The sequence below is a fragment of the Bicyclus anynana genome, chromosome 7 (assembly GCF_947172395.1).
Source record: "Bicyclus anynana chromosome 7, ilBicAnyn1.1, whole genome shotgun sequence".
Taxonomy (NCBI): Eukaryota; Metazoa; Arthropoda; class Insecta; order Lepidoptera; family Nymphalidae; genus Bicyclus; species Bicyclus anynana.
This window is the reverse complement of record NC_069089.1, coordinates 17,542,853-17,570,146: the sequence shown is the minus strand read 5'-3', so window position 1 is coordinate 17,570,146 and position 27,294 is coordinate 17,542,853. Positions and strand designations below refer to the sequence as shown.

General features: G+C 36.9%; 1 protein-coding gene across 7 annotated transcripts in view; it reads right to left on the bottom strand.

The window, feature by feature from the left end:
- Window positions 1–27,294, bottom strand: part of LOC112045763 (uncharacterized protein ZK1073.1) — a 62,557-nt gene that overhangs the window by 13,017 nt on the left and 22,246 nt on the right. For 4 of the 7 annotated variants that reach the window (XM_024082076.2, XM_024082071.2, XM_024082075.2 and 1 more), the window contains 5 exons: window positions 9,542–9,592; window positions 6,811–6,874; window positions 5,628–5,745; window positions 2,420–2,741; window positions 421–542 (listed from right to left, as the gene is read on the bottom strand). In XM_024082076.2, coding sequence (XP_023937844.1) covers window positions 421–542; window positions 2,420–2,741; window positions 5,628–5,745; window positions 6,811–6,874; window positions 9,542–9,592 — 677 coding nt within the window. Of the gene's footprint in view, window positions 1–420; window positions 543–2,419; window positions 2,742–5,627; window positions 5,746–6,810; window positions 6,875–7,925; window positions 7,950–9,541; window positions 9,593–18,196; window positions 18,357–27,294 lie in introns of those variants that run through there. The other 3 variants (XM_052882366.1, XM_024082077.2, XM_024082074.2) reach the window with 3 other exon arrangements.

Genomic DNA, 27,294 nt, shown 5'->3' with positions numbered 1-27,294 from the left:
TGAGGCATCGGACGCTGTATCTGTGCTTCTGCACTGTGGTGTGTGGCACAATTTTAAAATTGTGCCACACACTATCGCTCGCCCGCCTCGCACGCGTCGCTCGAGACATGCTACAGTATCAAAGGAACTCACTGTATTAAGGCGCGCACGTACTGCTTGATGTTGTGCGTGTTGAGGTTTTCGCGCAGACGCGAGCGGTACTCCGCCAGCATGCGCTCTCGCTCGCCCGCCTCGCACGCGTCGCTCGAGACATGCTACAGTATCAAAGGAACTCACTGTATGAAGGCGCGCACGTACTGCTTGATGTTGTGCGTGTTGAGGTTTCCGCGCAGACGCGAGCGGTACTCCGCCAGCATGGGCTCTCGCTCGCCCGCCTCGCACGCGTCGCTCGAGACATGCTACAGTATCAAAGGAACTCACTGTATGAAGGCGCGCACGTACTGCTTGATGTTGTGCGTGTTGAGGTTTCCGCGCAGACGCGAGCGGTACTCCGCCAGCATGCGCTCTCGCTCGCCCGCCTCGCACGAGTCGCTCGAGATTTGCTGCACAAATTATAATAAAATCTTTTTTAAGTGTTCATTCTAAAATCTAGGTATATTCCTTCAAATGCTAATGTTCAGGACGTTCACTTCGATCGTTCATTTAGCAAAAAGGTGTGTCACAATGTTAAAAAATCAAACCTGTACATTTGCTGTAGTTTTATAAAATACAGGGAGACAATTTTTGTAGTGCGCAAATGTTTTTGGTGCTTCTATATCGTTATTAAAATATAATATTTCCAGTAACAGTTGGTCCTTTTATAAAATGTTTTTATTTTTCAATAATACCTACTTTACAAATAGCAAAATATATTATTTTTAAGTGCCACTGGCACGGCCGACGTGTGCATCAATACAATACAATAATTGATCGTTCTGTGTATCTAAAGGTAGGATAGAGTGACAATTAAGTTAATAAAAAAATAAAAAACTATATTGGTGAAGCTATGGAAATTGGAAATTATTTTGTTCCTTTGCTAATTTTATCATAACTATTAATAGTACAATATCTACAAAAATAACCAATTTATAATCTATTCTAACATTTTAACTACAAAATCTACGCGGATGAGGCAACATATAGAATGAAATATAAGGTAAAGATGTAGTAGACATTCATATTTTGTAATTCGTACATTCTGATGAACAACATACAATTCTAGTATAATAAACAAACATCATGAAATAAATACAAAAAGGCACACGATAACAAATAAGATACAATAGAAATTAATGTGTTAGTAAAAATCTATTTTCTTAGAAGAATAAAATAAAGCATAGAACATAGAAACACTGAAATGAAATTAAAACATTGAAAATGATGAAACCATAGACGTATACAGAGACCTTTTGAATATTTAATGCTTTACCATAAACAAACACAAAAATATAACATAAATATATACACCAAAAATTTCATTATACTATATAGTACAATAATTTTTCTTTAACCACGATAAGTATTAATATATTTTGTTTGTTTTGTGTAGTTTCTTCGATCACAAAGAAGACTTTGCAAGTATCTTTTTTATAGACTCGTATCATTTAATAAGGTTAATTTTTTCATTTATTTGGCAATTATTAAGCAAGTATTTGGTATTATTTAATATATCGTTTTACTTTTTTTTATTCCTATATAAAAATATTTTATTTCTAATAATAAAAATAAATAAGATTATTTTAAAAATCGCTGAATTGAATGTGGATGGGTCTTTGTAATCACCTATGATGATGTTCAAGACAAAAATAATAATGAAAACTCATTCTACATAGTACGAGTACATACATACATTCTAAGAAAATAGCATGTGGATAAGGAAAATGTTTTAAAAGATCTTATTATAGGCTCTAATAACCTTATTAGCACACACATTCTTTACAAGCGATGTACTGCAATATTACACTGATAAGTAAAAGTAAAAAAACATACCGTCTTAGGAATATTTGGACCATGCATGTCCATGTCAACCGTCAATAAAACAATTTCCTCAGCTTAATAAAGGTCAACAGATGTATGGACAACCAATGATAATTATCTTACTGATAGTTAGATAGATACGCGACATTTTATAAATTACTACCTTATTTGTATTGGTAAATAATATATAGGTTTTGGTAATCGTTGATTCGGAATTTTGACTTTGTCTTCTCGCTGGCAGAGAGGAAATGTCTCTACCTTTGGTCTCTACTCTCTAGCCGCCATTTTATGACACCTGTGTAGGCAATAACACAAGCACAGCATAAATATTAAATGTTATTCAAATCAGCTCACCCGTTTCGATCATAAAATATATATAGGGGTAAAATATATTACGTGATATCGTTGTCCAAACATCGCATCAGTTAGTAGTATTAATGACAGAAAGAAACAAATGCAATACCTGGTAGCTATAGGCAAGCAGCTCGGTCACAAAACTCACGTGTCCAAACTTGTGGTATATGAGGAAATCCTCTTCCGACTGCGATATGTCGGTGCCCTTCCAGCGGGAGAACCTTGTCCGGAAGGCGTCTAGGACCGAGGACGTGGACCCGGAGCAGTTCACCAGGATGAGGCCGAGAAGGCGGCGAGGGTGGGCGATGCCGAACCGGGCGAGGACATTGGCTCCGGCCCCCTCACCGAGACCGACCGCGTAGCGAACATGGAGGAAGTCCAGCACTGTGATCAGATCTTCACCTAGGGTCTGGAGTGAGGGGAATGGGTAACTGTGAAAAAGAAAAGAGAAAAAAGTCCAACTATGAAATATTTATAAATATTAACCTGGTATTAAAAGCGTGCCTCGGAAATTAAATCAGTAAAGATTATTAATATCTGATAATTTTACAAGCTGTCAAATATGATCATCTCCACTCTCGTTGTAGAATCATGAAGGGTGTATTTTATGTAAGTTTCAAATCCTTGCTAGCGTGTTTATACTTCAAAGTGGTATAAGTATTAGTCTTAAATCATAACGTCATTAATAATAATAATAATAAAACACTTTATTACACCAAAAACAAAATAACAAAATTTTACAAAAACAAACCAAGTAAAATACAAACAATGGTGTAACGGCGGCCTTATCTCTAAAGTGATATCTTCCAGGCAACCGTTATTATAAGGAGTTCACGTTTACAAAGAGAAGTGGTTGGTGCGCAAATATCGACTTAAAATACTGTACAATAAAAAATAAATGAAATATACTTACATAAACTAAGAAAATTAAAATACATAAATACCAATATTAACATTAATAATATATATGTATATATATATACAATAAAATAAACTTACTTAAATTGATATTACATACCTAAATATATTACTGTGATAAAAAGTAGTCTTTAAGACGACGTCTAAATATATGAATCGACTGAGAATGACGAATATCCCGCGGCACGGCATTCCATAGTTTTACCGCCTTAACAGTGAACGACTCACAATAGCGGTGAGTCCGACTAAATGGCATAGATAACTTATTATCATTGCTGTATCGATGATTGAGAAGGTGGTTAGAACCGCGAAAGTGAAACCTTTCTTTTAAGTGCGGAGGAGAATGATAGTGATTAAGTATAGAATAAAGCAAGGAAAGTATGTGAAAATTACGACGCTGAGCTATAGTCAACCATTTTAATTGAGCACGAAATTCAGAAATGTGGTCAAATTTTTTTAACCCAAATATGAATCTAATGACTAAATTTTGAAGGCGTTCAAGCTTGTTAAGGAGATATTGTGGTAGGTCACAGTAACAAGAATCGGCATAATCGAGTAATGGAAGAAGAAGCGATTGAGCAAGAGAAATCTTAGTTTTAAGAGGAAACAAGTTCTTCCACCTTCTCAACCTGCTAATAACCGCAAAGATCTTCCGACTGACAGCAGCAACCTGGGGTGTCCAGCAAAAGCATTCATCCATAACTAGGCCGAGATTTTTGACTGAACTGTTAAAATTTAATTCAGTTCCATCTAATAAAAGGGGAGGAAGAGATGAAGTATTAATTTTCGAAATTTGTTGACGTGACCCTATCAAAATTGCTTGTGATTTACTTGCATTTACCGACAATCCGTAGGATTTACTCCAAGCACTGACTGTATTAAGATCAGTATTTAGACTGGCTATTGCATTGTCAAGCGAGTCAGCGGGTGATGATACATAAATTTGCAGATCGTCAGCATATAAATGGAAGGAGAGGGAGAGGAGATCAGTAATAGAATTAATGTAAATAGAGAAGAGTAACGGAGAAAGCACACCGCCCTGAGGAACACCTGCGTTTAATATACTCGGAGAAGATAATTTCTCATTAACCCGAATACATTGATTACGATCATAAAGATAAGACCGAAACCAACCCAAAGCTTCAGGAGAAATATTAATTGACTTTAGAACTGCTAGGAGAATCTCGAAATCGACAGTATTGAATGCATTCGAAAAGTCAAGTAAGGTAACAACACTAAGGAGCTGGTTATCGATGGCGTATCTAATATCATCACAAATTTTGATAAGTGCAGTGACAGTGCTGTGCCCAGTGCGAAATCCAGATTGATATGGATTTAGTATATTAAATTCAGAGAGATATAATAATAATTGTTTGTGCACTATACGTTCTAGAACTTTGGATAGAAAAGGAAGAATAGAAATAGGACGGTACTGAGAGAAAGTTGAAGGACTGTGAGATTTCGGAATAGGAACAATGTATGCTAAACACCAAGTATTAGGAAAAGTATTTGTAGAGAGAGAGTGGTTAAAGATATGACAAAGGATATCTAGTATGCCGTCAAGTGCTAAAAGGATCATCTTTCGACTCACCAGATCACACCCTATAGCATCTGATTTGATGGCCATAATATTTCTTTTTACTTCCTCATCCGTGACAGAAGCAAATTGAAATGGCAAGGAATTTGGTTTTGGACGTAAGGAAAGCGTGTTTTATCAGTTATTATTATCAACCATAGTATAAGCGTCATTATTATCAGCAAAAGTTGTTATCATTTCAACTGTCTACAATAGGGCCAGGGGAAGTGAATATGATGATCTGACTCGCGCTGCTTTTGTGAGATTATAGTATTTTTTAGAGCCGTGATAGCCCAGTAGAGTCGTGATAGCCCAGTGGATATGACCTCTGCCTCCGATTCCGGAGGGTCTGGGTTCGAATCCGGTCCGGGGCATGCACCTCAAACTTTTTCAGTTCTGTGCATTTTAAGAAATTAAATATCACGTGTCTCAATCGGTGAAGGAAAACATCGTTAGGAAACCTGTATACCAGAGAATTATCTTAATTCTCTGCGTGTGTGAAGTCTGCCGAACCGCATTGGGCCAGCGTGGTGGACTATTGGCCTTACCCCTCTCATTCTGAGAGGAGACTCGAGCTCAGCAGTGAGCCGAATATGGGTTGATAATAAAAAAATAATTGTTTTTTATTAGATCAATATTAGTATAATAATGACCGGGACCGACGACTAACGTTTAACACCGCAAGATTCATAACTCCGGGCTGAAAATGTTAACTGAAAAGAACAGCCCAATGTTTAGAACCTTGTGATTCTAACTAACCTAACCTAATTGCTGGAACAACGAAGCAGGAGTATTAAGCATTAAGTCAGTTTGTCCTACTCACGATTCAGGCAGGTCTGGGGAGTTCTCCTCGTGTCCGGGCACGTCCACGTGTATGAAGCAGGAGCGCTCCTTGATCTCCGCCATGGCTGGACAGTTGACGAAGTCCACCATTGAAGTGTCTGGAGCAGAATTCAGTAACATCTCAAGCTGATAACAGTTCTCTTTTACCCGACTGCAAGAAGAGATATGCTTTTTGCGCGCATCTTGTATGTATATAACTATGGCACTTTCTTTATTACCGCAACCGACAATAGCTAAATACATGAAACAGCTCTCTCAAAACTATTCTGACAGAGCTGTCATCTACCCCTACCAACTAGTGGTTGAGGCTTGCAATTACACTCCCAACCTTAACGCTAACTCTAAGCAGAGACATCCCAAAAACGACCTTTACGACCCTGACGATGACATGACGACACAAGCTACACAGCGTCTTCGCCGGCGAAGACGAGGTCCCCGATATCTAACGTCACCCGGACGTGGGTTTTCTAACTCACGATCTCGGGGGCGTCCGGACTTATTCACTCAGGTCACGGTTACACCCTCCCGAATGGCCCTCTAAGTCGAGGCCCGAGTCTCATAGGAGACGCCCTTAGAGAGCTGTTCCGTTTATTTCAGCCGTCGTGCACCAGGCACCCAAGTGTTACGCTGTGAGTCGCTATAGACGCGAGGTGATTTTTTTTATCTAATTCAAGGGCTCATCATGAAGATTTTAAGGTATATCATGTCCATGTTATAAAAAACTACATTTACAAAAATATTATGTTATTATTATCGGGACCTATTAATAAATAATGCAAACTAAAATCATTCTATCCAATATTGGTCCCGACTGTTTTTAATTGCTTTCTACACTGGACAGGACTTATATTTTTCCTTTCAGTTTTTATATTTTATGTTTTATGCAGTCGGGTTTTTTTAATTTATTTATTTAAGAAAGTTCTCAAAACAACAAACATTCAAACATTTCGTGTACGTCCAAACTATTTCCATGATCATTTCCAACTCTGTTGTCTCTGTTTCAGTTGCATTGCATTTGATGCATCGAGTGGCCTGCCAATCAAGCTCCACAAGCCTGATTGAATTCACGATAGACTCTCCTCTCTCGAAAACTACAGTTTCATATATTTAGCAGACATATTTAGCTTCTTTATCTTAGTTTAGATAGTTTAGGATGTACTTACGGTTGGTCCCTAGGTCGTGTACGGTAATGAAAACGCATCGCTTGTCCTGCATGCTCAAGTCACCCTGGAAATTGGAAACAAACTTTTCTTAGAAAGTTTTCATTTAGTTTAGCGTAGTAATGGTAGTAGCAGACTGCGAGAAGGGGTATGCACGCGCGTATTTTGCTGGTTTGTGTATTACTATTTACTGTAAGGTTAGCTGTAGAGTAAATTGATGACATCAGTTCCATATATCAAGTAAAATTCAAGTTAAAATCCCCAACTTAATTTGCTTAGTAGATCTACTCGAACAACGTTCTAGACTAAAGTTTTTAATCTTGACCAATTATGAAGCTAATTTAACTTATTTATATGTGCGTTGTAAACTTAGACGCTACTAACCTAGGTGTAATCTAAAAAGAAATGTGCTTTACCATATCTTATAAACATAATAAATGCAGAAGAAGGTATAATTCATGAAATAGGAAAGACCTGAAAAGAATAAAGAAAAATCCAAAATAAAGGGATTAAACCAAAAATAGACTTACTGAATTAAGAGTAATAAACCAAAAGTACAAGGATAAATAATTAATATGTATAGGTACAGTTCTAGAAGATTTTGTCTAAATAATAATTTTAAATCATTGTTAAATAATGAATACGAGTATATTGATATGAGCAAAGATTGTCGCACACTGCTACGCGTGCCTCAAGCGGGTTGGTTCGCAAGCCCTGAGAAATCTATTTATTTTTCTAAAATATATTTATGACTAACAATCTTGAATATTATTTCTTTGACTAACTGGAAAGTCGTTGTAGCGTTACTGCTACCTTTTCATGATATAAACAATAAAGAATATATATAAGAAAAATAAAACACCCGTACACATTGATGAGCACTAACAGTTGATGCTGACTAGGATGATATGTCAATTAATTAATTAGCATGCTTAGAAATTCTTTCCCGTATATTTTTTCCCTACGTCTGATTTTAGTGAACAACGGGTAACTTGCGACGACTCTATCGTTCACCCACTTATTGCGTACAGTGTACCAGTGTGCAACAAATTTTATGAAAATATTTTGTTTCGAATGATGATTACATAATTGAAAATTATCTACAAATATATAAATACCTGCGTATGTTTTGGTACGATTCCCTGGTATATGCAGCATGAAAATTACGTTTAAAATTTAGTTATGAACAATAAAATAAAGTAAAATATATTTTATTTTATAAAGTAAAAAGATACTTAATATACCTTTTTGTCTCACTGTAATTTAAAGCTGTTTGTAACCCTAACTCAAAATGATCGCACCTTCTACAAAACTGAGGAAGACTGTGACACGTTTTATTAGACCGAATGGTTAGAGACCCGACGAAAAAAGATTTTGTCCCATTAAAGAGATATAATGGGCAGGAAATACTTCCGGTCACATGTGAAAAGGCACTGATAGAGCTTATATTGTCAATTTCGTCGGATATTAGCGAAGATTTTTTTTTGTTATATTGAGAAATAGGTTCCCGCCGTGCTAAATAAATTTTCTTAGCTTTAGATCAAATAACATCGTCACTTTTTTATTAACATAGAATACAACATAAGGAACTTAAGCTTACATAACCTAATAACAATACAAATCATGCCCACGTGGAATGGTGGCAAGAATCTGGCTGCATTTCCGCGCGATAGCCAGGCAGGATTCTTTGCGCGAAAAATAAATTAGCCCTTCTGTCACTGGTCGAGGCAACTAGCCATGGCCGTTAGCTTACTATTGTCACTTAACATGAAGTGAAATTGCAGTGTTGCGTTAACATAGAGATGAAAAAAAATATCTACTCCCGTGAAAAAAAATATTGCAGGCAAAAGAGGAGTAGGAAGAAAAAGAAGTCCTGGCTACGAAACATAAGGGAGTGGACTGGCATAAAGACAATCGAAGAACTTTTTCGCCTAGCCATGGACAAGGAAAAGTTTAGAAAGCTGGCCTACCTTCAGTAATGGAGAGACTCTAGTAAGAGGTAAGTGAAAAATATGAAAGGTACCTTCATATTTTTTGAATTGAACCTCATTTTAAAAAATACTGTTTTTCTGTGTCTCCTTTACACTCGACCGTTCGATCCATTCTTGATTAAATTACCGTAACGCTTTGCCAAAAAAATATTCAAAATGCAAATTTTCCTGGAGATGCAGATTAGTCTGCTTTGAAATTATAATTGGATAAAAAGATTTAAAAGCTTTATTGTCTTATTTGAATTTGTTCGCATCAGAAGGTAATCTAATCTGTAACCTCTCTCGACTGGAAAAAATAAACCAATAAAGCTGTTTACAGGGAAACAAGTTGAAGCGACAAAAATATTTATATTTACAAGTACTTATATAAAAATTGAGCAAAAATTAATTAATTGTTAATCAGCAAAATATGTTACTTGGAAGATGAAACACATCAACTCGTATTTAATTTACTGTTTTCGAATTTTTTCTTTACTTGTTTCTTAAGTTGCTGTGTTTGAGAATATTTCATTTAGGTTATTTGCTTCTTTCTTTCTTTTTGTTTTCTGTAACAGGTACTTCGAGCTCTGTCATAGTATGCATCATACCGGGACGCTAAATCGCTTGGTATTACTTCTTTTCTGGTATTGTGGTACCTACCCACGTCCCATACCTACAACCAAGACTTCAGCCAATTAAGAAAATATAAAATCTGGGAATCGAACCCGGACCGCCAGGTTGTCAAAAATAATAATCTCTCTTACCTGAACATGGACATGGATGTCGCCACTACGATCTGTGCTGACCACATATTTCTGTAACAAAAGAAATCACGTTTAGATCTATGTCTATGTCTTTTATTCAAGAGCCTCAATAGCTCCGCGGTACAATCGGACTTAACGTCGAGGCCTTGGATTCGATCCCGATCCTTAATAATAGGTACTTTAGGCTCTATACGCAACGGATTTTAATGAAGTTTTCAGCAATAGATAGAGCGATAGGAAAGAAAGGTTTATACGAGTAGTTAAAAGTCGCGGGCGTCCCCATAATAAGTAACAATTAAAGTAGTCGGACTTACACCGACATTTATTAATTTACACAAAGTTCTACTAAATATAAATAATAGAATCAAACAAGTAGATTCGTAGTCTTTGCCCGGTGAACCCCACGCTGACCTAAAATACTAAAAATATTTACGATTTACAAAAAAAAAATCAAAACAAATTTTATAACACAAACATCAGCAAAGATAAATGATGTACCCATTCAGATGTTGTTGACCTACTCAGTGTATCAGAACTAAGGTTGTACGAAGAAAATAAAATCTGAGAGAAAATTATTGCGTCTAAATCTCCCGCACGTCAATCTAATTTTAAACTGCCCCTGTAGCCAAGTGGAACGACGATTCTCTTTCTACGATAGCAAACGCTTCGAAAACTAGAAAAATGTGTGGGAATGACATTTGCTATCGTAGAAAGAGAATCGTCGTGCCTTTGTGCCGTCGTGCGTCGTACTTGGCTACAGCGGCTGCTTGTTTGACAACGATTTATAGATTCATGCTAGGTTTAAAACAACTAAATTGTCTAAATTATTACCTAAATTGAAAAATAAACTAGCTACTACTATAATTATAAAACCTTCTGAATTAAACAGAATGCCGAATACACTTGGTATCATAAACAGATTTAGGAATATAAGCTATTTTGGTAAAACTTTACACTAACCTTAAAAACACAATATGCTTAATAGATTGCATTATAATATGTTTAATAGATTGCAACTTAAAAATTATGTAGGCTTTCAAAATAAGGTTTTGTATACTTTCTAATTATACAAAAGCATATTTAAAGTATCTAATTCCATAAATTCAATTAGAAGTCCCGAGAGAATGGACTTCAGAGTCGCAAGCAACCAGAGCGGGGCTCTGCCTGCTTATAATCTACAGCCCCTGAAAACAGTACGCAGTGGCACAAAATACGCAGTACTAGAAGCTAGAAGAATAATTATCACCACCTTAAAGACGAACACTAGAAGCTCAACGAACAGAGACACTGGTGAGTCTTTGTGAGATCCCGTCTACAAGAAGGCGCTGGGGGTGACCACCGAGGGGATTTTGGTGGATAAGTTCCTACATAACCCGTTTTTGCCCCAGTAAGCCGGGTATCTCAGAAAAAGATTTCCCATTACCTGAAGAACTGACTTTTATATTTAAACTTGCAAAAAAACGATATTTCAATTTAGATTACATCCATCAACGCGCACCTTCTCGTACTAATAACGAACTGCATTCACAAATATTTACATGAGCACTGGAAACAATGTTACTTGTTATTGCAATCGACATGAAACGCAAACAGTTCACCGTGAACATCTATAGTTTAGTCTATAACTGGTACCTACAGTACATTCGTTGTAAAGCTCATTTTTGTGAATCTATAAATGTTATAAAGAGGTTTTGTAGTGTTGTAGGGGTAATCTCTGGATCTGCTGAAACTATTTTGAAACTCTTTTACTACTGTAGATAATCACATTATTCGTGAGTGTCATAGACTATATTTCATCCCCGTATTCTCGCGAAAACGAAACGTTTACTCACGAAAACGGGAACTACGTGGGCATTCTCACGAAAACTTTGACTACGAAAAAATATGTAACGAATTCAGAAAATTTCGTCATCAACCCATATTCGGCTCACTGCTGAGCTCGAGTCTCCTCTCAGAATGAGAGGGGTTAGGCCAATAGTCCACCGCGCTGGCCCAATGCGGATTGGCAGACTTCACACACGCAGAAAATTAAGATAATTCTCTGGTATGCAGGTTTACTCACGATGTTTTCCTTCACCGATTGAGACACGTGATATTTAATTTCTTAAAATGCACACAACTGAAAAGTTGGAGGTACATTCCCCGGACCGGATTCGAACCCACACCCTCCGGTATTGAAGGCAGAGGTCATATTCACTGGGCTATCACTGCTAAGAAAATTTAAAAGCGTCTAATTTTATAATTCATGACTAGGTGTAGTTATCTTGTGTTTACGATTCAGAGCAAGGCAAATTGTAGTTCCTTGTGCCCAAATAAAATACCCTCTTTATATGTATGAATTTTGAGTTAATTGGTCACTTGCTGTGATATTTGCTGTCATAACCCAATTCGCGTTTGGCATTTAGTACTGTAGGTTACGACTCTACGAGTTATTGCGTTCCGACATAATATATCGCCAATGGACGCACGAATATAACTCGTCTTAATGCTGTTGATTGAGATCGATTACTATTATTTATCTTACAGTTTTTGGCTACAGAGTCACTATAATGACCATCTTTAATACAGGATGTCCTGTAAATAGTACGACATACTCTACAGGATGATAGCATCCTACGAAAATAACGGAATATATGTTACCCGAAATTTTACGGTTTTTAAATTGAGTTTTCTACAAAATGGTCCAGTTGAGGGTCTTCGCTATGATAGGATCACGATCACGAGTCATTATGGCCGGCTCATATTTGCGAACCGCAATATAATGCATGAGCAAACAAGCATTTTACGAATATGTATCTGTGCGAACGAGCGCTTAGAAGTTTCTTTCAACAGTGGTTCCGTGTGTTCCGGAATATCCTTAAGGTGCACTGTCAATTAATTCATACTCTGGTACTTTTCGATTTCTTACAAATTTTATGTCGTTGCGTGGTTACAAGTGGCATCATGGAAATGTCCACGATGCCACCTGGATCAAGTTAAGAGCTAAAAATCGTCGCTGTTATTGCTTTGTTCATGGAGTCCAATGGTGATCCCTTTTCAAGGTTGTGCCAAACATAACAGAGTGGGTGTTCTTATGCATATAGGTACTATGATCGTGGCATTTCCAATGAAATATTACACTAGTGCTAAGGCAACGTGTTGTGTGACGAAATTTTAAAATTAACGTTTCTTCGTTCATTTAATATTCATTAATTCATCCTACTATTATTGCTTACGTTGAAATAAAAATGTGCACCGGGCCTTAGACTTAGTTCTTGGTTCCAACTCCGCAATTATTCTCGTTAGAAACCACAATTGCGTGGAAAATGTCAATAAGTAGATACTCAAATGTCAACGAATGTCATGAGCATTGGGCAAGAAAACAGGCGTTCGAGTGGAACACACCGACGGTTTGACGCTTGGGGAGCGATCACAGTATCTACCTACTACAACAATTATATTTTAACTAGTAGACACGCGTGACGCCGTTTACTTGAAATTCGCAAATCCTGCTGGAACCATTGTATTTTTCGGGATACAAAGTAGCACGTAAGCTGCTCCAAGTTCCAAAATATACCACCAAAATACGGCTAAATCGGTTCTACGGTTTAGCTGTGAAATAGTAACAGACAGACGGACTTCCTCATTTTCTTTCTTTCTTTCTGTTGAACATTTGTAATATTAGTACGTACAAGATTGACGGATGGAATTTTCGATCACACCAAACTTAAGCTAAATAACTCCGCATCAGAAAGCACAGTGTTGATCTACTCCCATCTAGGTTGCCAAATGACATAAAGCGAGTAACAGGGAACTGCTGCTGCATGATGCTCGAGTCTGTGGTATTTGGAAGTCCCTACAAAAGGCCTATATCTATAAGAGGGCGTTCATCAGTTGAAAATGATGAAACTGATAATACGAGTAATTATGCTTAGTCGGTTAGCGGTCTCTCGATGGTTTTTAGGTTAGTGTGAAAAATGCAGTTTTGACCATCTGACCTGAAAATGTGTCTCGCTTTGTATGATGAATTTGATCAGTTAAATGCAGATCGGTGCGTACTCGTACGTAAGCTGTAAACAACTGCGCTAAGCCCGTTTACAAACACTGGGCAACCTTGCGCGACTATTGCATCGGTGCTATTGCCAAACATTAGTGTAAATATAGAGCTATTAGTTACACTACAATATTAAACTTTTAGCACTTCGACGTTCGTTTCTTCATAATAGTAGTTGACCGGCAAAACTTCTGACATATAAAACTAAAATGCGTTTTCAAAATAGCGTTGAGACAAGGGGAAAACTACTGTACGGGCTATTTTCTCATATCTGCCAAATATACAAAAATGCGTTTATTCCATTGAGATTGAACATAAAGGTAAGATATTGGGAATCTCTTTAAAATAAGAAATCTCTTCACAATTTAATCTAAATGTTATCTTACACGTCTCATAAAATCTTGTGTTGGTATGCGCCGTTTAAAAATTTCTTTATAATACGAATAATAAATCATTTTAATCTATTATACGTAATATTTATGAGTTTCTGTGTTTGCAAGATTGTAGGGTGTAGTCACAGGATCTATTGAAGTAATTGTGAAAATTATTTTAACTATAGAAAACCACATTATTTATGACTCTTCTAGAAAGGGAACACGGGGCTTTAGTAGACATATACTGAGAGGCACAATTATCTTCAGAAGAACCTTCAATGTATCTAACGATTGGAAATCTTCTGCGGTGTTTAACAAACGCGTTTTGTATGGGAGGATATTACGACATAAGAAAATATTGGTTTACGGAAGTATGGCCTGTTTACACGGACAGCCTTCCTAGCTGCCAATTGAGAGTTTGATAGGTTGATGGGTCGAGTCCATCGCATGGGGTCAATTGCCATCAATACGTTAGAAGCTGCCGGCTCTTATCGAGGGCATATAAGCCGGCTTATTCGTGGACCCGCAATTTGTTAATTACTAATTACAGTCTTTCCTTCCAATGCAAATAGCTCGAGGTTTTAATCGGTTTTAGATTTCTAATTAGTATTGTTTTAACTCAGCAGTTACTTTTCTTCATTTGTAGCTTCGAAAGATGTGCCGATTGTTTTTAACCATCATTTTGAATTAAATTCAGAAATCATTATTGGAAAATGAACGAATACACTTTGTCAAAGAAAGAAAATTCATCTCTAATATTTTTCAAGTTTCTATGAATTCTACAACGCAGCAGTTATTATGTGAGACATCATGTAAACCAGTAGCTTCAGTTTACTGAGGTTGAAGTCTGGCTGTAATGCTAAAGCTTTTGTTTTCTATTAGTAAAAATTTTCAGCCCGGAGTTGTCGAAAGTTGGTGGTGTAACATGCCTCTGAGAGCACGATCCCGGTTATTTTAGTGATCGTTAGAGAATTTAACATTATTATCCTAACCCCGCCAATCGCTACTAAAGACGCTTATCAAGTTCTACTAAGAACGCAAGATAGTACTAAGTTCGAATAAGCCACCTTCGTTTCCATTCAATACCAAAACACAACTGAAAGATTCGAATTGAAATCAAAACAAAGTGTTTCTTTATCACAGGATAAATAACTTTATAACAAATTGAATTAGGTTCATTTCACTTCGATCTTTTAATATTGAAACTGACGAAAACCATCAATGTTTTCGAGATGTACAAAGTTTAGGGGTAATGGGCTGCGTGGGTTCACGCGACTTGATAAAGTGGGCCATTACTATGCGATGTAGGGTTCGTAGGGACTTCCGATAGATTGAAGGTCGGAGCGGTAAGACCTTCCACCCTCCCCCTCCGTACCTCAACCGTCTCCTCAAAATCACCACCGCATACGTCTGAGATGGTCCATTTTTGCGAATTTTCTCAATGTTTGTCAAAGTTTACATCAAATTTGGAGTAAGACTATGGCAGGCGATGGTTTTAAGAATCCTATTTTATCTATATTAGTATATCAGGAATCGAAAATCAAATGCCAGGGCTTACTTTTTACAAAACCGTCATGATATCTGCCTATTTTATTTATGTTGTAGTAGTGGTACGAATTGGGAGAATTGGGTCTACTGGTGAAAACCACCTGAATATTCATTTAGTAGTTTTTGACTTTATCTCTAATAATTTAAAGACGTAAAGTTTGTGGTGTTGCAGGAGGTAATCTTTGGATCTACTAAACCCATTTTGATCACACCCACGCAGTCTTTCCCCCCGTCGCCCGCATATCATGGGAGTGTCATTAACTTGCCAGACTATAGTCCCCATTCCCTAATACAATTTGCAGCTTTGTATGATGAGGATTCTCTAAAGGCTAAAGAAAGCAGCCTAGATCCATACCCAAGAATTAGACATACCTACTTGTACATACCGTCAACGTTCGAAAAACATAATCTTCCTTCGGCACTAGGGTACAAAATACTCTATTGCGTCGTTGCAACTTCAAAAAAGGAAACTAGCTAAAGATAGCCTCACGCTGCTAATGAATAGTGACACTCATTGAGCTGCAATTGCTCCTAACGATCGGTTATTTTGCGTCCACTACTCCAGACTATACTACGAGTATACTTCCTTAGTTCCTTATACTATACTACTATACAAAAGGAGATGGTCCATTTCAGGTCCACTCTTGTGCCCCGGATCATTAAAATTTAAAAAATACAAGGATTTTATTAAAATTTATTGTAGTGAATGAATCTAACTAAATAAAAAGAAATAAATAAATCAAAAACCCAAGTTTTTGATTTATATCAAGATGGCGCCCATAGAGCAATGACATGACAATTGACAGCAAACGTCAAATCTTAATATTTTACAAACGGATCCCAAAATCGACAATTATTCTAGAAGACCTCTAGTTGCTCATAAAAAAAATAAAAATCTTTCAAAGACCTATCGGAGTGGACCTAATAGAGTTTACTCCTTCAGATCGACTGTCTAAATAGTGTATGTTGCTCCGCAGCATACACTATGTACGTCTCAACACCTACGCCTGAAAAGTGAAAGGTGCGCAACCGAGGAGCAGCAGGCCGCGCGCGCTAGGGTGCGACCGCACCGTGAAGGCGTAGAATAATCTATGGTTCCAAGTTTTTCTCAAAAAGAATTTAGTTAATCAACAAAATAATTATTTAAATGATCGTCTAATTAGGTACCGTGTCTATATGTTTGCGGGCCACAGTGTAATAAATAGACAACATACGGTAAACTTGTGACATTTTTGGCGGGGGTTGGAAAAGGGGTAAGGTTTTATATTTGTTTTACGTGGATACTAAAGTTTCTTTTACAATTTCGTGGGTTGCGACAAGAATAAAATACAAAGAGCATTCGGGCTGAAAGTTTTTCCCTAGTTTCCACTCTCCCCTGAAATTGATGTCATTGGCAATTTACCCCGAAGGGCATCAAGATTTGACGGAGCACTTTATTAGATTGTCTCTGCCCATCTCTTTTTCCCTCCATTCGCAGATGGGACAGCGAGAATGAGATAATAAGATATGAATCGTATTTCCAAAATGGGTCTACTATAACCGCAAATTTCATACTTTGTGTGATGCTGACATAAACAAGTATGCAAATCGTTTTGTTAACCTACTAACTAAATATTTAAAGCTGAAAATATATAAAAGTTAATGCCAAATTGAGGATTTCTTTTCTGCGCTTTTTTGACATAGCATTAGATACGTCTGTAACTATAGATTTGATCTTTGATAGCCTAGTGAGTATGACTTCTGTCTTCCATTCAGAGGGTATAGGTGCGAATCGGTAGGTAGGGTTTGACGGCCTTCGTGGCACAGGGGTATGCGCGGTGGATTTACAAGACGGAGGTCCTGGGATGGATCTCTCGGTCTAGCAGGTGGGAGGCTTCGGCTGTGGCTAGTTACCACCTACCGGCAAAGTCGTACCGCCAAGCGATTTAGCGTTTCGGTAGGATGCCGTGTAGAAACCGAAAGGAGTGTGGATTTTCATACTCTTCCTGACAAGTTAGCCTGCTTCCAACTTAGATTGCATCAGGTGAGATTTTATTCAAGGGCTAACCCCTAACCCAAGGGCTAAGATAAAGAATAAAAAAGGATTCTAGTCACGGGGCGCAACTCCAACTTTTCAGATACGAGTATGTGCATTTTAAGAAATTAAATATCTCAAACTTTAATCTCAAACGTATCTCAAACGGTGAAGGTTTCCTTTATCGTTTGAGATACGAGATCCATCGTAAGGAAACCTGTATACCTGAGAATTTTCTTAATTCTCTAGACCTGTGAAGTCTGCCAATGCGCATTGGTGGTGAACTTGTAGCCATCCGAGGAGACTCGTGCTCAATAATCACAGTATCTCATGAAATTTAACAATATCACTCTAAGCCCACAAACCCGCATTGTTGCAGCATCGTGGGTCCAAGTACCAAATCATCTCTCCTATACAACGAGAGAAGCCTGTAGTTAGGCTGATAATTATCATGAAACAAACATAAAGAACATTTCAACAAGTTAAATATAACCGAGCTAGTCTAACCCCGATACTAAAATAAAATTTAACATGAGTTTAAAATACTTGCTTGTCTTTATAACAGTTTGTCACATAAAAATAAACTAGAGTACCTATAAATTTTATGTTAAATAAATTAATTTGTTTGTTGTATAAAATAATAACAGTAAGACGAAATTGCAACAACAATCTATAATATCACTCACCTGGAGTCCCTTTTCATCGTTCTCCGACATACTCTTATTTTGGGAAACTACTAGAAATACTACAATCCACTAGCAAATGACTACAATAGAATTACAAGGAATAAATAATGCAGGAACACCACAAAATGACGGGAATCCAAACGCGAGCGACCGGCCTGGTAGCTAGGATTGCAATGGGAAGCGAAGATGGTATATAGTTCATGCTATGTTTTGTACCATCGGGAGCGAAAGTTCCAGAGTTTTATGAAAGCGAAAACTTTTATTAAAGAGTTTCATAGAAATGGAATTGAATCTCTTCCACCTTGAACCATCAAATCTTTATTGTAGTGTTATAAAAGAGCCATTTCTACCCTATCCTGATTTGTATTATTTTTCAGAGTCAGTTTTAAGAGTCCTTTAGAGAAAAACTGTTGAATCTTAACCATAACCTACCATATAATAACTATGTCTGAACTTGATAGACAGAGTACACATATTATAGTAGATATTATTGCTAGCATTAGTATGCGAAGTGTATAAATTATTTATAATTTCTTGTAATGTTATATACTCGTTAATTAAATAATTGCCTATTTAACATCAACTGTGCTATCTATTTAAATTTTAAAATTATATTTTGTTTTTGTACAAAGTTTATTCAATCGATAAAACAAATAATGATCCCTTCAAACTTTGCAGTAGACGATTTCAGTATTTAAAGTCTTAAACAGACTATTTTGTTTTATGGCTATAATTTATACAGTAGAATCCGTTTATAATGACTCCTCCTATATTGACCAACCGCCTATTACGACGGAACTATACAAAAAAGATTGGTTTTCACATAAAATTCTTAGTAACAAAGTTGAATACAATGACTTCGCTTACATGTGATATGTTGCATGATTTATCAATAAATTTTGTCAGTTTATAGTGACGTTTTTTTACACCTTCGGCAATGTTCGTTTATTCCCAACGACGTTCGGTAGGTACATAGTTTCTTTTGTTTTGAACCTCATTAAGTAATTAACGGTAGAACGTCACACATTGATTTTAGTGATATTCTATACATAGAAATGAATGAAAATGTATAAAAATGTCATGTCATAAAGCATTGAGGATAAATTACTGTAATACACATTTTTAAATAAATTTTGTACTATTTTTCTTATATGTGATTAACTTACTAATATTTTTTTTATTCACTATCATTTTTTTTCGTTTTCACCTACCTTTCGTTTATACCTACTTTATATTGTAACTTTCTTTGTAACTGTATGTGGCCTTATTATTGTTTATTTTATATTTTTTGTACATATTTTGTTAAACGCTGTTTGTTACAAATAAATAAATAAATAAATAAAATAAATAAATAAATTAGAAAATGGAGAATCAAACTCATTTGATACACTATGTTTCTCTATTAAAATAAGTATTTACCTAGACATAAGAAGGTTGATTTTTTTTAAATACTATATACGACGTCCGCTTAGTACGTCTTTGTCAGTTCCCTTCGATGACATTATTAATGGATTTCACTTTTTACAAAAATTATCATTTTCTCTTAATTACATTTAGATAATTTTATTTGACGAATAAAGATTTCCGGTAGTTAGGGTCTCTAACACTTGACCGAATTTTTAACACTTTTTTCCTCAACTGTACCAAAGCCTATATACTATCATCAGGTAGACTACGTTCTAATAGTGGTCTTTATAAATATATCTAAGTAGTTAGTGCATACACATTATAGAGCTATTGTTCCAAGAGGAACATTGTAGTTGAGAGTAAGATGAAGTTAGAGGTAATGGTTCTTTATTCTATTCAATGGTACAAATCCTCAATAGCTCCACCACAGAATAAAGAATGATACAGAATGAGTATAGCAGCACGGTGAAGCCGATAAAATCCATAAAAAACAAACGTCACGCGTCTCCTTGACATCCGCATATAAGAGTACAAACTTTTTTCATAATTTGTAATTCAAGATTTAACACTAACAACAATTACGTAAATTTATATTATAATAGACTAATAATAATCAATAATAACCTACAAAAAAATACTCCATCTTATTTTTTTCGTTTTTGTAAACAGTTTTTTTAAAATGTCTAAAAACATAAGACGCCATTTCTTTGACGCTTTGTGACTGTATTTGGAATGGCTGCATCCATGTTCCGTACGCTCTATCTGCCTATTATGATTTAATCTGTGAGCTCTATGATTAAAAGCTAGACTTTGCGAAGCCTTGGGTTTGATCTCCACCCGTTTGACTAATACACCTATTTCTTGCAGAGTTTGCCCAGCTCACAGTAAAATACGATACTGAATATTTGTTGTTTCATAGCCGAACCTAGGACTCGATCCTATGACCTTTCATCAGTAGCGTGCACTTCATACAAGCGTCAAAGCACTGCATACTCTTGCAAATGTTTTGTTAATGCTTATCCAAGTTTGGTTGAATTGTGTTACTTGTGCATACCCTGATCTTACACCTTATGCACACCACTGCTATCCTATGATCCAAAGCCGCAATAGGATAACCATTGGACCAATGAGTCAAAAGTGGTACCTTTAGGCAGAGAAAACATAACATCGTCGTTGTCAACCCATATACGGCTCACTGCTGAGCTCGAGTCTCCTCTCAGAATGAGAGGGGTTAGGCCAATAGTCCACCACGCTAGGCCAATGTGGATTGGCAGACTTCACACACGCAGAGAATTAAGAAATTCTCTGATGTGCAGGTTTCCTCACGATGTTTTCCTTCACCGTTTGAGACACGTGATATTTAATTTCTTAAGAGCCGTGATAGCCCAGTGGATATGACCTCTGCCTCCGATTCCGGAGGGTGTGGGTTCGAATCCGGTCCGGGGCATGCAACTTGCGAACTTTTTAAGAAATTAAGAAATATATAACATATATAACGTATATAACAGTATAAATGCTATAGGCATATACTATATATTTAGGTATATGACCAAGTTTGTTATGAGACCTCTCCTCACTGAATGAGGCCTGGAGTCGGTCTTAATTCAGTTTGCCTCACACACTACACCCTGCATCGACACTTCGTAATGAGTTTTGCTTCCAATCTACACAGTAGGTACTTCAATAGAAACGAAAATTTTAAGATTTTTTTATATGTAGGTAAAGTACCTAAACACAAAAATATCATAACACAGCTATGCTCCGCGGTTTCACTCGCATGACCATAAGGAGGCAAATTTTGTGGTATTGTAGAGGATAATTTCTGGATATACTGAACCGATTTTGAAAATTATTTCACCACTAGAAAGCCGCGTTATTTGTCGAACTACGCAGATGAAACCGCAGGGCGTTGGCTTGTATAAAATACTCTTCGGATTTTGATGCGGTTGTTTTTAATAGATACAGTAATTGAAGAGGAAGGTTTATATATAACATATATAGTGAAGAAATACTGTTATTTTTGAGCTTTCTTATGTGATGTCGTAAATAATTGAATTTTTTTCGCTTACATTGAAAACGCAGGCTGAAATTTATCTACAAAAAATTCCGCGATGGTATATGTCTATCTCGGATATCCCACAATAACATTTTTTGTCTGAAGTGATTTGGCCCAAATTTGGAATAGGCTAATAAATAAATTTGGCTAAATGTTCATCCCGAAAAATGCATGATTCCCGCAGGATTTATGAGAAACTAAATTCCACGTGGATGAAGTCACGGGCGTCCGTTAGTGGTATTATAGAAAAAATATTTAAAAACAATATTACAACGACATAATATCAGTATCGAGGAAGGTATTATTCATAAATGACGCAGAAAATACCCTATTTTCTATCAAACCCAATTTTAGCGACGTAATGTGATTGTCCGGTAAATATAGCCCCGAGATGCCGTTACGGGTAGATACCTCCTCTTGTAGGGTATACTGTTCACAGTCGGTCACTATAATATTTCTTACAGCCTTTTTGTTTTTTTTTTATTCTTTACAAGTTAGCCCTTCACTACAATCTCACCTGATAGTAAAAAATAATATCTTCTCAGCAGGACCTGCCTTCCGAACCGGTGGTAGAATCTTTACAAATAGTCAACTGACGTGTCAAAAGTGCTTGTAAACTGAGCCTACTTGAAATAAATGATTTTTGATTTGATTTGATTTGATTTGATAAATAAATATACTTAAACAATACACATCACTATCTAGCCCCAAAGTAAGCATACAGAGTAGCTTGTGTTATGGATGCTAAGATAGTTGATATTATAATATTAATATACAATTATATACTACATATAAATACTCATATATTGTATAAATACACACAGACACTGGAAAACATCTATGCTCATCACACAAATATTTTCCACTTGTGGGAATCGAATCCGTGGATGCAGAAAGCAGGGTCACTACCAATAATATTTCTTATATTCTTTTTGTTTTTTGTTTGTATTCTTTATAAGTTAGCCCTTGACTACAATCTCACCTGATAGGAAGTGATGATGCAGTCTAAGATGGAAGCGGGCTAACTTGTTAGGAGTAGGATGAACATCCACACCCCATTTCGGTTTCTACACGACATCGTACCGGAACGCTAAATCGCTTGGCGGTACGTCTTTGCCGGTAGGGTGGTAACTAGCCACGGCAAAAAAGTGTCTCTTCATTAATTTATTATGAAACACGGCTAAAACGAACGTGATATAAAGTCGGAGTATGCCCGACTATAAGTTTGGATCGCGTTACAAGAATCAGCTTATGACTAAGGGCCTCGTATGGGATCGAAACTATTCGGGCAGCATGTTGAGTTTAAGCTTCAAATGAGCTCTCCTATAAGCAGAGAAACCTGGTTCATAAGCCAATAAAATATAAATAAGTTTGATACAACCATCTTGAGTAAATTTTATAGGTTTAAAACCCTTGTTGTTTACAACCCGTGAAATAGCTGTTAGTGGGGTAGTTAGATATACCCTCAGCTGCTTATTAATTAGATTGTATGGCAGCCGCAATGTACGGCGCGTTGAAGCGAATCTCGTTATCCGCCTCCCTTCGTCCTACGAATAGGGAAATATACGCCGTACTGTTTTTATCCTCTAAAAAGCTATCGCAAGGCTGCGTTTCCATCTGATGGTTCTGAGATGGTAACAGGAAAAGGTGCAAGTCTATACTATACTAATAGCATTAACAACTGAGTCTTAGGGCCATAAATCATTTCTCTATATCTATCTCGCTTGCACTTATGGGTCTTATGGAGCCGTCTAGTGAAGGGTGTAACAATGAAAGACATATTATCGATAAGTAAAGTTTATTATCGTATCTTGTTCACAAAATTAAAAAAATTAACAATATTTGATTTAATATAATACATATTTCATATTATATAATTATTAACTAAATAAAATTAATCTTCATCTGAGTCTTCATCATCAGAATCTTCGTCTTCTGCCAAATTTATTATATATTAGTATCCATAGTGCGCAACGAGTAACACATGAATGTATTTATTTAATTGCAGTAAACACATTTATAGCAAAAAAAATACGCAATGCAATTACATTAGAAACCGACCAATCAGAATCGTCCAAATCATTATTGACTCATCATTAGCACGTGCGCAGGTAGCCGTTTATCGATAATTAGGGTGCGCAGGTAGGCGCGCTGCACATTCCTATCTTTTTTGACTTTTATGACCGGACGACTCAGATGATAATGCGCATACTATAATATTATAAAGCTGAAGAGTTTGTCTGCTTGTTTGAACACGCTAATCTCAGAAACTACTGGTCCTATTTGAAAAATTCCTTCAGTGTTAGATAGCCCATTTATATAGGTAGGCTATAGGCTATATATTATCTCCGTATTCCAACGGTTACGGGAACCACGCGGGAAAAACCGCGCGGCGTAAGCTAGTCAATAATATTAGTAGGTATAGAGTAATCAATGATGTCAAATGACAAAGACAGAAGTGGTGAATAAATTAACCGATACATTTTTTTAAACAGAAGCTTATCAGAGAGTGTTAAACACTAAATTTGTAAATTGCCTATATGACTAATTACTAAATATATAATGATTACCATCACTATAACTAATACAAAAATCTTTGAGTTTCAGAAATTAAATCTCAACAAATCGCAAAATTGAAGTGAAAATGGGCGAGGCACATCGTCTGAAGTGCAAAAAGACGAAAAAATCAAGTGATTGAAAGAATGGGATGGCTTCTAACCTAGGATAACCTGATAATATAAATTTTGTCATGATTCTTACAAACTAGATGTGAAAAGGCATTTTTTAGGCAAGCGCGTTCAGCCAAATCTACACTTACCATCAAATGAGATCGTAGTAAAGGCCTATTCCATGTATAAAAAAAAGGAATTGCGATGAACACAAAATCGTGAAGCCACGTTAAGTCTAAGTACCTAATTTCGTTACTCGATTACGTTTCGTTTCGGTGGACAAATGCCCTTAAGCCACATTTCATCTTACAACCGCGCCGGAATACCGGTAATTAGCGGCGACCTACTTAAGAGATACGTCTACTGGCTACATAAGTACATACATACATACATACACAATAGGTCTACATATCGTAGTTTATTACGCTTTTATAACAACAACAATAGGGTAATGTTCCACCGGTGACTAGCCAACTACGCAGGTTATTATTCTTTTTCTTTTTGCCTTTTAGCGGAGCGAAGGGTCACTTGAAGCTTCTGATGAAATAGTAGATTGTTATACAAGGGGCTAAAAAAACCCATTTTAAACGAGGTATTTTTAGCCTAAATAGAAACCGAGTTTATAATGGGTTTAGCCCCGCGTGTTACACAAAACTTTTCACTACGATTGCGAGAAAATAAAATAACTCGGTACAGTATTTGTTAGTTTCGCTAAAACTTGAAAGGTCTCGATTGCAACATTTTCAGCCTATTTTAAAGTCATGGGCCAGACCTACCTCTTCATAGGAGAGGGGATATGTAGCTTGGACCCACCATGCTGCTCGAATGGGGGTTGGCGTGCTTAACTTTTTTGTCGGCCTCCGTGGCGTAGTAATATGCGCGGTGGATTTACAAGACGGATGTCATGGGTTCAATCCCCGGCTGGGCCGATTGAGGTTTTCCTAATTGGTCCAGGATTGGCGGTCGTGGCTAGTTACCACCCCACCGGCAAAGACGTACCGCCAAGCGATTTAGCGTTCAAGTACGATGTCGTGTAGTAACCGAAAGAAGTGTGGATTTCATCCCACTTCTAACAAGTTATAGCCCGTTTCCATCTTAGATTGCATCATCACTTAAACCATCAGGTGAAATCAAGAACTAACTTGTTGAGAATAAAAAAAGTTTAAGTCGATAATGATTGATTTTGTTACTAACAATTTCAAGTGTTAATGACAGTGATCAGATCTGACAACTTAACGTGCTCTCCAAGGCACGATGTGCCACCACTAACTTCCACTTTATTTTAATTATATTTTAAATTTAATTTTTTTTTTTATTTTAAAGCGCGACATTTCATACGAACTCAGAACTTCGCGATTCTAAGTACCTTGAATAGGAGTATATCTCTCTATAATCTATATCTATACTAATATTATAAAGAGGTAAAGTTTGTAAGTTTGTAAGTTTGTCACATTTTTTAAATGGGGTAATCTTCGGAACTACTGGTCCGATTTTAAAAATTCTTTCACCAGTAGAATGCTACATTATCGGGGAGTGCTATAGGCTATATTTTATATTGGCATCATATATATTAGCCGAGTTATCACAGTTTTTGACATACAGGTCGGACTGAAAATCCTCTTAAACAGACTTATTCGCATGCGCTGCCTTACCTATTGTGTAAAATTGAAATTAATGTATGGAGACTTTATGTATCTTTAAAAGTTCTACAAAAAAGTCAGCGACACCATATATCTATCTTCTATATATTAGCAGATATAGTACCTTTTGTGTTTTAAAAATTATTAATTTTATATACTTAGGTTTACGTCATTATTTATACAACTAAACTTTAATCCTTATTAAAATAAATTATTTAATAATCACAAGGATATTATGGAGATAAGATTTGCCCTTTACAGTATGTTAATTACTTAAATAGTTTCGGAGATAATACAAAATTTTTTAAAGACGCAGAAATTCCACTATTTGACGCCCGGCGCTTTCATTTACGTAGTTCCCGTTCCCGTGTGAATATGGGAATCAAACACAGCCTATGACACTCGTAAATAACGTAGCTTTCAATTGGTAAAACAATTTTCCAAATCGGTTCAGTAGATCCAGAGATTACCTTCTACAACCACACGAACTTTACCTCTTTATATTATTAGCATAGAAGTCTCTATTTCTCTTGGTCATACCACCACTCTCGAAGGACTGGACCGATTTTGCTAAGGGTAGGAGTAAGATAGAGAAGTTACAGGGTAGGGTAGGGTAGGGTACGGGTAGGGAAGCGTAGGGGTAGTGTAGGGGTTTAGGGTAGTGGTAGTGGTAGGGTACGGGTAGGGAAGCGTAGGGGTAGTGTAGGGGTTTAGGGTAGGGGTAGGATAGGCGTGAGATAGGGGTACGGGTGGGATAGGGGTAGGAAAGGGAAGGGTACGGGGAGGGTAGGGGTAGAGGTAGGGTAGTGGTAGGGTAGAGGTACGGGTAGGATAGGGAAGTGGTAGGGTAGGGGTAGGATAGGCGTGAGATAGGGGTACGGGTGGGATAGGGGTAGGAAAGGGAAGGGTACGGGGAGGGTAGGGGTAGGATGGGGGTAGGGTGTAGGTAAGGTAGGGGTAGGGTAGGGGTAGGGTAGGGGTAGGGTAGGATAGGGTAGGGTAGGGTAGGGGTAGGGTGGGGGTTTTGGGGTAGTGGTAGGGTAGGGGTAGGGTAGGGTAGGAGTAGGGTAGGGTAGGGGTAGTAGTAAAGTTGACATCGAAATTTACGCGGACGAAGTCGCGGGCGTCCGCTAGTATAATATAAAATTGAAAATGTCGAAACCCCCGAATGGCATAAAATTATTAATTACACTCTCGATCAAGTCTTTTTTTATTGCGCTTTCATTTGAAACCCCACTCGAGTATATTTGCCATTCGGTCCCCCACAACCTTTAAATTCGATTTTTATCAAATATGTTTGTCTAAAAACACTCGCGCAAAAGTCAC